This window comes from Phanerochaete carnosa (assembly GCF_000300595.1).
Source record: "Phanerochaete carnosa HHB-10118-sp unplaced genomic scaffold PHACAscaffold_6, whole genome shotgun sequence".
Taxonomy (NCBI): domain Eukaryota; kingdom Fungi; phylum Basidiomycota; class Agaricomycetes; order Polyporales; family Phanerochaetaceae; genus Phanerochaete; species Phanerochaete carnosa.
In genome coordinates, this window is record NW_006767633.1 from 2,179,058 (window position 1) to 2,193,019 (window position 13,962).

General features: G+C 53.6%; 7 protein-coding genes across 7 annotated transcripts in view; 4 read left to right on the top strand and 3 right to left on the bottom strand.

Moving 5' to 3' along the window:
• PHACADRAFT_258454 (uncharacterized protein) overlaps positions 1-901 on the bottom strand; it is a 3,892-nt gene extending 2,991 nt beyond the window's left edge. Inside the window, exons 1-2 of the mRNA XM_007397164.1 lie at positions 579-901; positions 332-449 (exon numbers count right to left, since the gene is read on the bottom strand). Of these exons, the coding sequence (XP_007397226.1) occupies positions 332-449; positions 579-878 (418 nt within the window). The 5' untranslated portion in view covers positions 879-901. The remainder of the gene's footprint in view (positions 1-331; positions 450-578) is intronic.
• A 149-nt stretch (positions 902-1,050) lies between these two features.
• PHACADRAFT_258456 (uncharacterized protein) lies at positions 1,051-3,536 on the top strand. The gene is made up of 9 exons (XM_007397165.1): positions 1,051-1,511; positions 1,563-1,656; positions 1,716-1,843; positions 1,897-1,944; positions 1,994-2,603; positions 2,663-2,734; positions 2,792-3,033; positions 3,087-3,361; positions 3,437-3,536. The coding sequence occupies exons 1-5, from the start codon at positions 1,135-1,137 to the stop codon at positions 2,091-2,093; spliced, it is 747 nt and encodes a 248-aa protein (XP_007397227.1). The 5' UTR covers positions 1,051-1,134; the 3' UTR covers positions 2,094-2,603; positions 2,663-2,734; positions 2,792-3,033; positions 3,087-3,361; positions 3,437-3,536.
• Positions 3,537-4,255: 719 nt separating this feature from the next.
• On the top strand, positions 4,256-5,637 carry PHACADRAFT_196967 (uncharacterized protein; the record flags this gene model as incomplete). Its single annotated transcript, XM_007397166.1, has 7 exons — positions 4,256-4,492; positions 4,543-4,588; positions 4,805-4,911; positions 4,964-5,076; positions 5,143-5,397; positions 5,455-5,463; positions 5,571-5,637. 7 exons carry the CDS (start codon positions 4,256-4,258, stop codon positions 5,635-5,637), a joined length of 834 nt encoding a protein of 277 aa, XP_007397228.1.
• Positions 5,638-5,827: 190 nt separating this feature from the next.
• PHACADRAFT_196968 (uncharacterized protein) lies at positions 5,828-6,774 on the bottom strand (the record flags this gene model as incomplete). The annotated part of the gene is made up of 3 exons (XM_007397167.1): positions 5,828-6,051; positions 6,103-6,703; positions 6,757-6,774. The coding sequence occupies 3 exons, from the start codon at positions 6,772-6,774 to the stop codon at positions 5,828-5,830; spliced, it is 843 nt and encodes a 280-aa protein (XP_007397229.1).
• Positions 6,775-6,817: 43 nt separating this feature from the next.
• On the top strand, positions 6,818-7,486 carry PHACADRAFT_123712 (uncharacterized protein). The gene is made up of 3 exons (XM_007397168.1): positions 6,818-7,034; positions 7,092-7,178; positions 7,237-7,486. Exons 1-3 carry the CDS (start codon positions 6,981-6,983, stop codon positions 7,444-7,446), a joined length of 351 nt encoding a protein of 116 aa, XP_007397230.1. The 5' UTR covers positions 6,818-6,980; the 3' UTR covers positions 7,447-7,486.
• Positions 7,487-8,812: 1,326 nt separating this feature from the next.
• On the top strand, positions 8,813-9,326 carry PHACADRAFT_51048 (uncharacterized protein; the record flags this gene model as incomplete). Its single annotated transcript, XM_007396501.1, has 2 exons — positions 8,813-8,992; positions 9,171-9,326. Coding segments are annotated over 2 exons (336 nt in total), but the record flags the coding sequence as incomplete, so codon positions are not given.
• Positions 9,327-10,749: 1,423 nt separating this feature from the next.
• On the bottom strand, positions 10,750-12,542 carry PHACADRAFT_175061 (uncharacterized protein; the record flags this gene model as incomplete). Its single annotated transcript, XM_007397169.1, has 7 exons — positions 12,389-12,542; positions 11,851-12,332; positions 11,561-11,798; positions 11,280-11,506; positions 11,048-11,214; positions 10,908-10,994; positions 10,750-10,857 (listed from the first exon to the last, which is right to left on the bottom strand). Exons 2-7 carry the CDS (start codon positions 11,963-11,965, stop codon positions 10,750-10,752), a joined length of 942 nt encoding a protein of 313 aa, XP_007397231.1. The 5' UTR covers positions 11,966-12,332; positions 12,389-12,542.
• Positions 12,543-13,962: the final 1,420 nt, after the last annotated feature.

Sequence of the window (13,962 nt, forward strand, 5' to 3'; positions counted from 1 at the left end):
CGCCCTTCGCGTCCCTTGCCGCTCCGCAACACAGGCGACTTGTGCGGCATCTCGGGTGATGGCTGCTGCTGCTGCTGCTGCTCTGGACGCGACGACGCAGCCGCCGCCGCAGCGAGCGGCTTCTCCTCGTCCTCGGAGGAGAGCGAGTCGGAGCTGAGCGATGAGTAGGAGACGCGCCGGCGTTTCGGGGGCGGCTCGCCGTCGCCGTCGAAGGCTTCGCTCAGGAAAGAGGAAGCGGGCGAGAGCGGGCCTTTCTCCTCGGATTCTGAAGGGACTGCGCACAGGAGTTGGTGAGAAAGTGAAGGAGCGTAAGCGCTAGGGTTGTGCGTACCCAGCGAGCCGAGAATATCGGAGGACGGGCTGTCTGCCGCCTCGGGCAGCGTCATCTGCTGTCGCAACGACTCGATGTCGTTGTTGGTGTAGTCGAAGTCGAGGAGTCGATCGTCATCCTAAGGCCAGAGGACCAGAGGAGGTCAGACGTGAGCCAGCTAGTTAGAAAGATGACTTCACAGCCAAGTACCTACAGATGAGCGTCAAGATTGGGTAGAAATAGGACAGAATATTCGCCGATGGCTCACCTGCAAGAGTTCATCAATGCGCACGGCTACACGGCCTCGGCGTTTGAACTCGTCGCGGCTGATCTGGGATAAATCCGCGCCGTGGTCTGCGGCCTCGTGTCCGCAGGCACAGCTGGAAAGGTAGCCGCAGTCGTAGGAGTCGTCCGAGTCCGGGACGAGCTCGAACATGGGCGGCGGGTGGAGTCCGGGGCATATTTCGGCGGTGCAGATGGAGCAGGGCGAGTGCCGGGCAATCTTGAGGGCGAGGGCGGCCTCGGAGAGGGAGGGGATGTGATGCGAGGTCGGGTAGAGGGCCTTCATCGCTGCGGGTGTGAGCGACGCGAGGCGGGGGCTGTGCGCGCTCGTCGACGTTGCGGACAACTGCCAAATCGCGGCATGGCGCGAGCAAGCGCCAAATCACGTGACTTCCCGAGCGCCACAATGCTCAAGCTGAGACTCTGATCGCAGTCGCTGGTCCTCGCCCCGGATCCTCATCTTTCTGCCCTGCGTTGTCTGCGCCGCCCATGCGCCGCCCCAGTCCACTCCTTCAGGCTCGGTCGCTCTCTCGATACCCATCATGCTGCTCCAGCTTCACGCTCTCACTCTCACTCTCGCATGGATACCCACAGCCCTCGCGCAGTGGTTGCAGTATCCGCCCTCGGGAACAGCGACCATGACTCACTATACCTTGCCAGATAACTACATCGCGGCCTGCGGCTGCACTGCAGACAGCACTCACTACCCGACCGCCGCCATGAGTCAGGCAGCCTTCGGGAGCAGCATCGCCTATGGTCCAGCTTGCGGACGCTGTTTCAACTTGACCCTCTTGAACACGTACACGCCAACTCCTCCATTCTTCCCCACTGTTGCAAGTAGTGTGGTGGTCAAGGTCACCGACCTGTGTCCTGGTGGAGGGACTGGCTTGTGCTCTGCCACGCCTGGCCATCCCAACTCGTGCGCATGCTATTCATCATTGGAGTACAATGAGATTGACATTACATGTAGAGGAGAGCAATACATTAATTTCGACCTTGCTTGGCCTTCGTCTTCAATTTCTCCCAATTTCTTTCCTAGCAATGTCTCGCTTTATGGATACTCAGTACGTGGCCTCCCTCTCTTCCCGTATCCCTCTTGTCGACATACCTGTTCGTTATTTAGGATTTTGGCGTCTGGAACGTCAGCTACGAGATCGTATCCTGTGTCGACGACTGGGCAGGCGGTCACAACGCGGCCGCGCTCGGTAGCATTAACCAAACCTACGGGGTCTGCTGCCCTGCGAACCCCAAGTATGGATATACCCTCATTTGGCATATAAATCCCTTACAAATTGCGAATATAGCTCAACTGACCTTTGCCCATCCTATTCTGACGACTCTAATGCTCAACCGTGAGTCCCCCTTATCGTCTGCCGGAATACAGTCTCACCCGAGTCCCAGGCCCGACACTGTTACGAGTTCTGCCATCAGCTCTTTCTCAGGCTTCTCTTATACCATTGTCACATTATACCTTCTTGTACGCGGCACGCTATCGCTGTGATCATCTTGCTTGTACACTCATTTTAGGCGGAACCTCCCTGTATCACAGCTAATTGTACCATGTGGGCCAACGTTGTTCTCAATGACGAGACGAGGTGTGGCTATGCTCTTCTAAGCTTTAACGCGGCATAATATGTCTTTCTGTCTGCCTTTTCCAGGTCTACCGCAGCAAAGCCCCGCATGCCATCAGCTCTTGCCGAACAACGTGTTGCGCCCTGCATCTTGAACGGCTCGTCTTATTCTTCGTGCGGCGACGAGCATCTTTCGGAGGTCGTCGCGTCGTGGTCACGAATCTAGCTGACAGCTCTGACGGACAACTGACGAGCGTGCGTCGAGTCACCTGCAACGGTTCTTGTATCGATTCGGACAGCGCAGAGCTAGAACAAGACATTACAAGGATACCTTTATGCGGACCTCCCCTAAAGGATACCCCCGGTGACCAGTGGCGCCATCTTGACCACCGTACTATATGCAGGAAATGCTGCACAGGACGTCTGCAGAGTATAAAGAGGCATGAAGAGCCCTTTTCCTCTCCAACACACCTCGAGACATATTCACATCGTATCTCAGCTCTCATCGACTCCATTCATGGCTGCTTTCAAGCTATCAGATGTGTATCACGTCAAGATCCTTTACATCAGAGTATGGACATGGCTCCAGATCTTGTTAAAATGCTGACCGACGTATCTGTGGCCCCAGGCAGAGGACACTATTTTCGAGATCGACGAGCGCATCGTCAAATTCAACTCGCCTATGCTCAAGCAGAGATTGGAATCTGAATATGGATGCTCGCAGCCGGTATCGGAGCCTCCGTACGGTGAAGGCAGTCATAGGGAGAATCCGTTGACCTTCGATGATATCACCTCCGAAGACATGAAAACCGTACTGGACGCAATTTGTCCAAGGCATGTTTACCGTGAAGTTGCGTGAACGCTCAAACGGTACATCTCTTTGACTTCCGAGCCGATTTCCAGCTATAAGATTGACATGCCAGCCTATGACACACTGCCAGTCGAAAGCCCTCCACCCCCAACTCAGGACTGGCTTACCGTTGTGGAATTCGCACATCGATGGGACTTCGGCGCAGTACACAGCATCTATCTGGACAAACTGCGGTGGGACATCGAAGACCCTGTCGATAGAATCGCACTTTACCACAAGTATACTGTGCAGCTCGACAAGCCGTTTGGGCTAGCTATCGAGAAGCTTGTACGACGAGAGCAGGATCCAGCCGTCGAGGAGATTGGGAAGATCGGGCTGGACAACCTGGTGAGACTTTGCACCCTCCGCGGGCTGTATCGCTGCTCGCCGGACTTGAAGGACTCTGATACGCTGTGTCAGAAGATCAGGGAGATGTGGAAGTTTAAGGAGCGGCGTTGAAATTGCATATCTCCCCGTCACTAGACATTCAAAGTTCATGTATACTTCCCGCTGCGTCGAATCCGAATGCCGAAGTGCTTGCTAAGATCGGGGTGGACAACCTGGTGAAGCTTTGCAGCCTCCGCGGGCTGTACAGCTGCTCGCCAAATCTGGAGGGCGCAGATAGACTCTCTCAGAAGATCAAGGAGATGTGGGATATTCAGGATTGGTACTGAACCTGTGCACGACTTTCGTACAGAATATCCCAATAGTTTGTGTATGTTCCTATTGTATGCGGCACGGGCACTCCATCACTAGTACTATAATCGCCTCACCTTGCTGTCTCCTTCGCCCAGCTTAGACGGGTTGCGACTTGTATCTCAGCCAATTGTATTGTGTGAACCGATGATTTAGTGGCACTATTGGTGATGCTTTGAAACGGCATAGTAGAAAGTCGTGCTATACCCGGGCCACAAGTACGCTGCGCCGATTGACAGGCAGTTCGCTCCGTCTATCGAGGAGTTGGTATAACAGAAAGAGAATCCGAGTGCCGAGAAAATAGGGAAGCTGGCGGGCACCCTTGGCAGTTGTATACAGGAAAGGAGCGTGTTTTGGGCGTCTCGGGCACGCCCCGCAGGGGCGCGATGCCGGGAGCACTGTGGCTTGGGAGAGCGAGGCTGCAAAGCTTCGAAGGCTCACGGTCATATATCCTCAGCCTGACCCGCTCTCCGCTCCCTCTTAAACCTGTCTGCCTCGCTTTGGATGTGCACTCCTCGTCCGCGACGACACTAGTGGCCTCCCTCCATGTTCTACTCACGGCCCGCGCTGTTGTTCACGTCATGGATGCTAGTCTTCGCTGTCATAGGATCGTCACTCTGGTCCTCTGTACAAGCTTACATCCCCGCATCACCCACAAACGATACTTTCCCAGACGATAATTCCACCAGCCCCTCACAACTCGTCCTGGAGTGGTTTGGAGGGGAGTACGCCGAGGATGTGTCCTACCAGCTAGTAGGAGCAGACAGCGATGGGATTAGCAAGGTGCGTCATCGACTCTCGGAGAATTCTAGGGTTTCTGAGTGGTAGCGCAGGGCGTTCTTGTCCACTTCTCGGAGTTTAAGCTCTCGAATGATACTAGTGAGTACTGTCTCGGAACACGGGTTCGCTGCTCGGCCTTGTCGCAAGCATCATCAATCATAAAAGATGGTCAAACGACGTGGGAAGACAGGTGCCTCTTTGAAAGCGCGCCAGGAGCTCATCTTCTGTGTACTGCAAGTCGAACAACTTTGTTTTGTGCTCAGGGCGGCGGTCCGATGACTAAGAGACACTGCAATTGACCACTGTGCTTATCAGCCACGACGCCCTGGATCGCGCTGGTCTCCTGTGACGCTAACTCCACCGATGCGTCCATGGAGGACGACATCTTCACACTCGCCCGCGACAGGGGCGCCGTCTCTGCGGTCAGTCCTCGCTCCATTCCATCGACTATGCGCTGATACAACATGTCCCTAGCTCCTCTATTCTGCGTACAGCGAACGCTGCGTTATCAACCCTGACTATGCGAACCCTGAGAACTTCGATCAAGTGATGGACATATTCTCCTCGCCGTCGCTCTCCGCGTCGCAGTACGTACTCACGCTCTCTCTCTGCCTCTCGCTCGCCTCCGCTGACGCTCACATGTCCGCCCGTAGGATGATCGAGGTCGAGTACAAGGCCCTCAATCAGTCACAGTACCAAAACTTCAATGCCACGCTGCTCGACGAGTCTGTGGCCATCGTGAACGCCTCGCTCACGCTCGGCACTATAAAAGCCCCGAATTTCCTCTTTGCCGCGCTCGTTGCTTCGAATGCAACAGGAGACTCTAGTTTGGGGGGCAACGGGAGCAACTCGGAAGTCTCATCAACCAATGGTGACCCGTCGTCGAACCCTCGATCCAGCCTCGCCATGTAAGAAACTCGCCTTGTTTTGTGGTGAATGGAGAGCTGATTGAATTCACCCGGCAGGATAATTCTGTACGTTATCACGGGCTGTGTGTCCGCACTTTTCTGTGTAGTGATCATCTCAGGTGTAAGTAACGCACCCAGGCACTTAGCAGTGTATTTCCTGACATGTTTGGCAGGCCGTTCGTGCCATCCGACACCCCGAGCGCTATGGGCCTCGTGCAGGCGGTGAGACAGCAACATTAGGACTATACAATACTCCACGTATATACAGCGTATGCGAAGGCCAGCAATATCGAGTGTGCAGGGCGAGATATCGAGTGTGCAGGGCGAGATATAATACACGGCAACAGATCCGAAAAGCACCAAAAACAGGCAGAGAACGAGAGCAGAAAGAGGAAAGACGGGGGAGCATGTGATACAGGCATCATAGTCCTCAGAGCGTCGTCTCGGGAGCTGGAGGCATGGGAGGATTCGTCGGGTCATATCCGTGCGGGACGCCCTCGCGATTACGACGTCTCGTGCGCCGAGCCAGACGAATGTACCGGGAAAACCTTGCTCCGGCAGTCGACAGTGGCCTGCTGTTCCCAAACTCGGGCGGTGGAGGGAGATCACCGTGGCCGTCAGTCGAGTGCATCATCGTTTCGAGCACATGAAAGTCTGCGTCATAATGAGCGCACAGGAACGGTACGATGAGGCAGTAGAACGCACCTTGTCGACAAAGCGGACAGCTGCCTGAAAGTTCGAGCAACCACTGGTCGACGCACTGCTGATGGAAGCGATGGTGCCCTTCGCACGGCAGCACGCGCAAGTCGTCCCCTTCTTCGAAGTCCACGATGCAGATCGGACACGTTTCGCGACCAATGGCGTCAGGGACGAGATCTTGGTCGCCCATGCTCATGGCGGAGGACGTGGACGCTTCGGCACGTGCAGCTGGTATCCTCGGCCTGACCACGGGCGTTGACAGCTGAGACGAGCTCGAGCCCGCCTCGAGACTCCCACGCCGCATCTCCTCTGAGACCCCATATGCGGGCTCCTTGTCGTCTTCATTGTCCGTAGCCAGCATCGCCCGGACAGCAGGCAGCTCAGCAAGCTCGAGCTGTTCCGTGTGCCGCGTCTTGTTTACCTCCACGGTTGCCGCCTCGATGTCCTTCGGTATAGGCACCGGCGCCCTCGCGTCCTCCACGCGATCGAACTTGACGATCGGGAACGTATCGAGGATGGCGCGTGTTAGCCCGCGGGCACGACTTTGCGACGTGACGAACGCAGCGCCTTCAGGCCCATACGTCTCTTCGTCATGTGCGCCTAGGGCCTAGGCTTGCGTCGTCCGGGGACAAGATGGGCCGAAGCGCGGTTTCGGGACACGCGCCACTCTGACAGCATGTGACGCAGATGCGTCGCCCGCTCCACGACTGCTGCGAGGAGGGCCCCACCGTCGATGACGACGCGCCCGCTATGACGCGATTTTTCGTCCCAGAGCGGGCCCGGCGGGAGGTATATAAGGCTCGACGCGAGTATAAATCGTCCTCACCAACCGAATACCCACTCATCTCTGTACTCCACAACTCCAAGCACTTCTTATAATCATCATGTCCGACAACTTCCGCGAGTCTTTCACCGACAAGGCCGGCGCTGCGATCAAGGTACGGACAAGTGCTTTGCATGTCGTGTGACACGATGCCGACGATGCGCCTGTGCAGCCCGACTCTGAGAAGTCCACCACCGAGCACTTGGGCGATAAGCTCAAGGGGAACGCTGACTCCGCTGCGTCCACTGTTCAGCCTGCGGTAAGTCGCTACCGTCTTCTGCACTAGATGGCGCGAGATTTTAATAAATCTGCTTTAGAGCCAGAAGTCCACCACCCAGCAGGTCGGTGATGCCGTCTCCGGCAACAGCAACGAAGGCACTCAGGTAATGTGTACGCGATGCGCATGGTGGCTATCCGCGCTCACGTCATCGCTTTGCAGCCCTCGATTGGCCAGCGCGTCAAGAACGCTGTTGGTCTCGGCGAGAACAACAGCTCGTAAGGTACCGCAATGCAATCTGTATCATTAGTGTACTCTCGGATGGCATAATACAGTTGTAAATTTGTTGGCTACCTTTTCTGTGCGAAACCTATCATGCTCGTGGGCATAGCAACATAAGTTCGCAGCCTTAGGGCACCAATGGTATTGATGGTGGGAGACGCAATGTAACCTATGGTATAATAGCGCAAAGCTACGGTTAGGCTTCTGCACATAATGAGAATGTAGAGCTGCCAACTTCACTATGATAACACCAAATCCAATAAGATGACATATCAACACCGTAGCAATTGAGATAAACCCAATCTGAGGACTAATTCCCAGTTTCCCAGTTCTTTTGCCCGATGCACACACCGACCAACTGGCAGGTGAGGAACACAGAGCAAAGGAAAAGAGATAGGGATCCCCCGACGACGCAAGCCGGTACTGCAGTGGCAAGGTCATCACGCCCCCGAGTTGCAAGCAGAGCTCGAGGGACAAGGGCGGCAAAAATTTGATAACCAATAATGAGGGCGGTGCCCTCATAATAGTGGTTAAACTATTAAGAACAGATACTACACTTGATCTAAGCCAAAAGGCCAGAGTGGTAAGGATTCACAGCAGGCAGGCGCAGATTCTTATAGCAGCGCGCGCGCACGGACCTTTTGCTTATGTAAGATAATCTGGGCAGTTCGGGAGCTTGCTTGAATTGGCGTCCCATCGGCGTGGTGGCGTCGATGACCCGGCGGAGGCCGGAAGGCCATGGCAAGACCCAGTCTCGGTCACTTCTCCTTCATCTCGTCTGTTTCGCTCCGTACTCTGAATAGTTTATTTTGCATTCTCTGAACCCAGTCAACATGTAATGGGAATCTTTGGGCGCAGTATTACAACAAGTACAAGCCAGCAATCTTGCCAGCCGTCAATCAGGCTGTTACTGGTCAGGGCGCCGTGATGGTCGCATTCACTCCAAGGTTCAAACTGCACCGAAATCCAACAGCTCACAATCTGTCACAAAAGACCTGTACATTTGTTCTGTATACCTGTTGCCACTAATGAATCACGATGGGCTTAAGTATCTACGATATTCGCTGGTTGCTATGCTCGCTGTTCGGATCTGCTGACCTCCGGATCCAAGGCCGTCTTTCTCTACGCATATATACTTTGTGACATGAAGTATCATTGTCTTGCATCCTAGTGGATTCTCATGCAGCAGCTTTGCATTGATGTCGCTGGCCGACATGGAGAACCTGAACACACAGGATGTGTTCAATGCGTATGTCAAGTGACCTCTATCTCGTCAGCTCAAATCGTTGATGCTCTCTTCTGAAGGACTATTGGCACGTACTTGGAACTTGTGGCCACTAGTATGTAGTGGAAGAGCTATTTATCCCAATCTACCAGCTGATAATCTTGCAGTTCTTTTCTGCTACGACTGTCTGCTGACCGTTTCAGAGGAGATTGCACATATCTGGAGGCGTAAATTCTCGCTGACCACCTATCTCTACCTCATAAACAGATACATCATGTTTGCCAACCGCCTCGCACGCTTCGCTGGCATGGCATCACGGCTGCACCAAGCTCCAAGTCACGCTGACGATGTATGTGTCTTTGCGCTGTTAGTGCTTTGAGTTCTGTGCGTCTTATCTTTCACCACAGATGTAAGCTCCTTGCTTCAAGTTTTGACTATAACTCTCACGTTGCGCAGATGTAACGGCATCTGGCGTTTCAGTGAGACGTGCACCATGATCATGCACATCACAATGGCAGGCGAGTTAGAATCTTGACACCATGGCAACTTCGCCGCAAAGCCTAATTCACCCTCGCCCGGCAGCGTTTTCTGCTCTGCGCATATATGGGATATCTAACAGAAGCTGCATATCGGCTGCGCTTGTGCTGGCGATAGGACTTGTGGGACCCGGCGTGAACTTTGTAAGCTACCGTTCTGTGCATAGATTATTACCTTGGATTGAACATCTTAACAGTACTATGATTTCAAGCTGGACATACGCGCACAATTGCCTCCTCTGGTAGGATGCAATCAGTATAGCTCTCTTGAGTCTACTGTCGATAATAAGATATTGTGAGCCCCATATTCTACGTAGCTTTGTAGTGCTCATACACAGCTCCTTCACATTAAGCTGTGAGTGTGCATGTTCGCTGAGCAGAGCAAGCGCTTTTCTGAAGTATCCACAGTGGCCGTTGGATCGGTCTTTACCTTCTTCACGGAGAGCGTCGTCCTCTTAATAACATGGTTCAAAACAGCAAGACTGATGTTCGCCTTGCAAAAACTCCACATCGACTCGCCGCTTTTTGCGGCGTTATGGAAAGACGGTGAGTACCGTTAACCCTCCAGGACGTGCTTGATACTGACATCAAGCTGAGGCACAATGTATTCTGGGTATGTCCCCAGTCACATTCTCCGCGAGCGTTCGTAGCTGACAGTGCACGAGCATTCTTCTTGTCCTTGCTGGCCTCAGTCTACTCTCTGTCAACCAATCGGTAAGACTTGACTCGATGACCCACCTCTCACCATCCTTACCTTACGTTCGTTGTCAGTTATATGCCGACGTGCCCGCGTTGACCGACGTGTAAGTACTGCTGCTGCCAGCAAGAGACCTTGCAGTGCTATTGGATGCTGACCATATTTTGTCAGATTATTCTCCATAGCGCTCTCCCGCTTCACTTTCAAGCTCCGGGCCCTTGGCGACGCGGCTAGTAGTTCGCAAAACACGAGTCTTCAGTTTGCTTGGCCCCCGATCGATGAACGTAGCACCGGTGGAGCGTCGGTGGAGGACGGACGGGCGCACCCCCGCGTTCAGGTATAGCTCAGGAGCACACTAGCTTGTTTTCGAGACGCTCTCTGCTTTCGTAGGATAGCGGCCCAGGTGTACCAGCCGAGATGATAAATGGTGTCTAACGATGGGACACCCAACACTCACCTGCCAGTCAACACATGCTACTGGCCCATGACTGGAGAGGTGTTCACGAAGTGTACTTGGCAGCTCGTTCCTCTATGCCATACGGTGTCACATGAATATGCGTGATAGAGCGATTTTTGAGAGCTTGAATTGAATCCAATGGTTAAATGATGTATTGCATTCATCGTGAATGGATTGAGAGCAAGAGTCGTTCCCGTGTTGGAAAAGGAGCATGGGCGCACCAGGCACTGCAACGTTACATATTCACTCCAACGTGCCGTGATATTTGTGCAGAAAAGTATTTTATTTTATTTTTATTTTTATAAACTGCCAGGAGACGAATATTCCAGGATGTATACGACATGATGCGTGGCTCAGCGCCACATGCAATGCATAGTGGCAGGGGCAGGAAAAGGTCAATGTTCAAGAAAATAAGGCTACTTGGTCTTGACCGCCTCCTCCATGTACAACCACAGGCGCTTACCAATCTCGGGGTCGTACATCTGAGCTTGCGTCTTGCCCGGGCGAGCGTATGGAATGATGAACTACAGATGGCATTAGAGCGCGTTAATGTTGCTTTTTGAAACGTACATACCTCGCCATTATACTGAATCGCCTCCTCCATCGTCCCGACCCACAGCTGCGTAAGTGTACCGTACCACAGCTCGTGTGACGTGAAGTCCTAGGGGTAATCGAGTCAGGCTTGTCATTCCGTTTACAGAGACTCGTCCTCACCGTGAACTTCTGCTGAAGGGGACTTGCATTGCGCTTCAGTTCGGTTTTGATTGCACCGGGGTCGCAGGCGAAGCAGAGGATGCTCATGTCCTTATAACGCTTGGAAGACTCGTGTGCGACAACGGCATTGAGCTTTTGCATCTCAGTTAGCCGCATTCGGTAATGTACTCATGGGCGATGCAACCCACCAGCTTGCTTTAGGTATACAGCATGCCTATACCAAGCTTCTAACGGCTCGGATGGTCGCGGAGCGTGTTCCAGTCGATGGGCCCGGCGACATGCGCACCATGGCTACTCGCCGTTGCGATGCGCGCATAGCCGTCAGGGGAGCTCTTTGCGTCTGCTTGCAGCGCGGACAGGAGCAGCTGTGTGAAGTACCAGTGCCCGAGGACGTTCGTGCCGAACTGCAAATCATATCCCTCTGCCGTGAGCTGTTCTATCGGTGGGACCATCACGCCGCTGTACCTGTTGCGTCAGATCTGAGAGTTCCGAAGGAACGAGGCGGAGACGTACGCATTGTTGAAGAGAATATGCAGCTCGCGCTCTTTGCTTAGAAACTCTTCCGCAGCCTTGCGCACTGACGCAAGGTTCGCAAGATCCAGCTCTAGAAATATGGCGTCCCTGCCTGTCGCGTCCTTCAGGTCTTTGATAGCAGCCTCGGCCTTGGCCCGGGTCCGCGCAGCAAGGTACACCTTGGCGTTGTGCTGCAGGAGCACCTTCGCAGTCTCTTTGCCCACGCCGGTGTTCGTGCCTGATGTCCAGGCTCAGCACATGCCCGGGGAGTAGCTGTGGAAGGGGCGTACCAGTGACGATGGTGACCCTACCAGTCAGGTCTGGGATCTGGTCGGTGGAGAATTTAGGCTCGGGCGGCCATATGGCACGCACCGTCCGATAGAGATTTGTCATGGTGCTGGACATTTGTAGATAGTGAAAATGTTGCAACAAGAACAGGAAAGAGGGAGGGAGTGCATTGCTGCTGGCTTCACGCAGGGTCGCCAGTTTTGCCTGTCAACGCGTTTCACCTGGGATCAACATCGATAACGTCGATTCTGGACTAGTCGCATAAGATCTATGGGCAGTGATTGACCGCCTTGCACTTTACTGCGTGGTAAAATTGACCAAAGTCATTATTATATCCCGCCGATACTCGCTTGCGGAGTGTGCGCAGAATAATGTTTGCTGACATGGCTTTGGTGACACATTGCAGGGGATCGCTAGCCGAGTAAAGGGCCGTGGGGCCGTTGCTACACTTAAATGCGCCTGAAAATGATAGGTAGGACAAGACCTATTTTTCGTAAATTCGATGCAGAGTCCGATTGGAAGGAAAAGCTGTTGAATCACCTAGCACTTCGGAAGCAGTGAAACGGAACGAGATGACTGGTTTTTCGCTGTTTCTCTCAGACGAAAAGTGGAGGTTCTCGCCATTTCTGTGAAATAAAATCTGCAGTTCTCAGGCAACGCAGAAGACGATGGCGGAAAGTGAGCATTTCCTCGGTGTTGACCTCATGAGCGAACTTGTACTGATGCTAGGCCGCTCGCCGACGCGTCCGGAGATACCCGGCTAAGCCTTAGCTTGGTGGCGCATGTCTCCGTCTTCTCGTCATGGTCCGCCACCAGCGTCGCTTGCGCGGTACGTCGTCAAAAGTTTTAAATCGTCAGATATATTGCCAGACTTCTTAACCCAAATACGAGGGCCATGATATCGCGCAGCCTAGCGCGAGGACTCCCTCGTCTGAGCCCTGCCGCACGACGTGGTCTGTCATCATCAGTGCGCTGGCTGCTGCCATCTGTTAACACTGCAGCAAGCTAGAAGCTTGGGCCTGCTAAGCATCAACTACAGCTCATTCACGCGACATCTTCCGGCACGGCAGACCCTCTCCTTGACCTTGACAGTATCGCGTACTACCAAGCTAACCCTGGGCTTTCTCTGGGCTTCATACGAACAGGCGACGACACAGCTGCTCCTCCTGACGAATTTCTTGAAGCCGCCACCGAAAAGCTAAACGACGTAGACCTTCTCTCTCATCTATGGTTGACTCTGCGGCAGCTCCGACCTCTCAACTTCACGAACCGTGAGTGTACTTCCCAGTACTCGGATCTCATTGCAAACCTTCAAACAAGTCGTAGTTTTTCCTATTACATAGATCTCAGTGTCGTTGACGAGCTGGCGGCACTTGCAGCTACAAAGGATCCCCGTGACGGTGTTGGTCTGTGGGCGCGCATGCGACACTACACGTTGAAGAGAAATCCTGATGCAGTGCTGTCCCTTTTCGACATCCTCAGCACACTGATGCTGGAACGTGAAGCCTACCTCAAGCAATTTCAGGGGCATGGTCTCGGGGAATCATACAACCGTTTCATTCATGCCGTAGGCCTGCGAGCGGTCCACCATCCCCGGACAGTCTGCTATTTCCTGACGGCACATGCCATGAAGGGCTCATTCTCTTCCGCGGTGAAAGCCTTCTTGCAAGAAGTCCTTTTCCGCTACACGTATCACTCAATGACTTCGGCTATGCTGGCTATTACGGAAGACTTAGGCCTACTCAACAAAGTGTTGAAATTTGCCTCCCGCGTTCACGCCGCGAAGATGTGCTCTCTCCCCTTGACCACTTTTCGCAGATATGTTGAGCGAATATCAGGCCCAGACAGTGAATCTCGCACCCTCTCGAATGCCAGCAACGCTATCCTCGAAGAGTGTTCGCGGAGTGATACCTGTATCGATCTCAAGGGATCCAAACTTGTTGATTCTGATCGACTCCATGTGGTAAAAGAAGACAAGCACTGGGTCATACTCATCTGGAGACTCATACGGATCCGCCGGTTTGACGTCGCAGAACGTTTTTGGGGCGATGTGAGCAAGCTTGTCTCGCCAATGCCGATGTGTGTCTGGACAGCCGTCATTGATGGATTCGTCT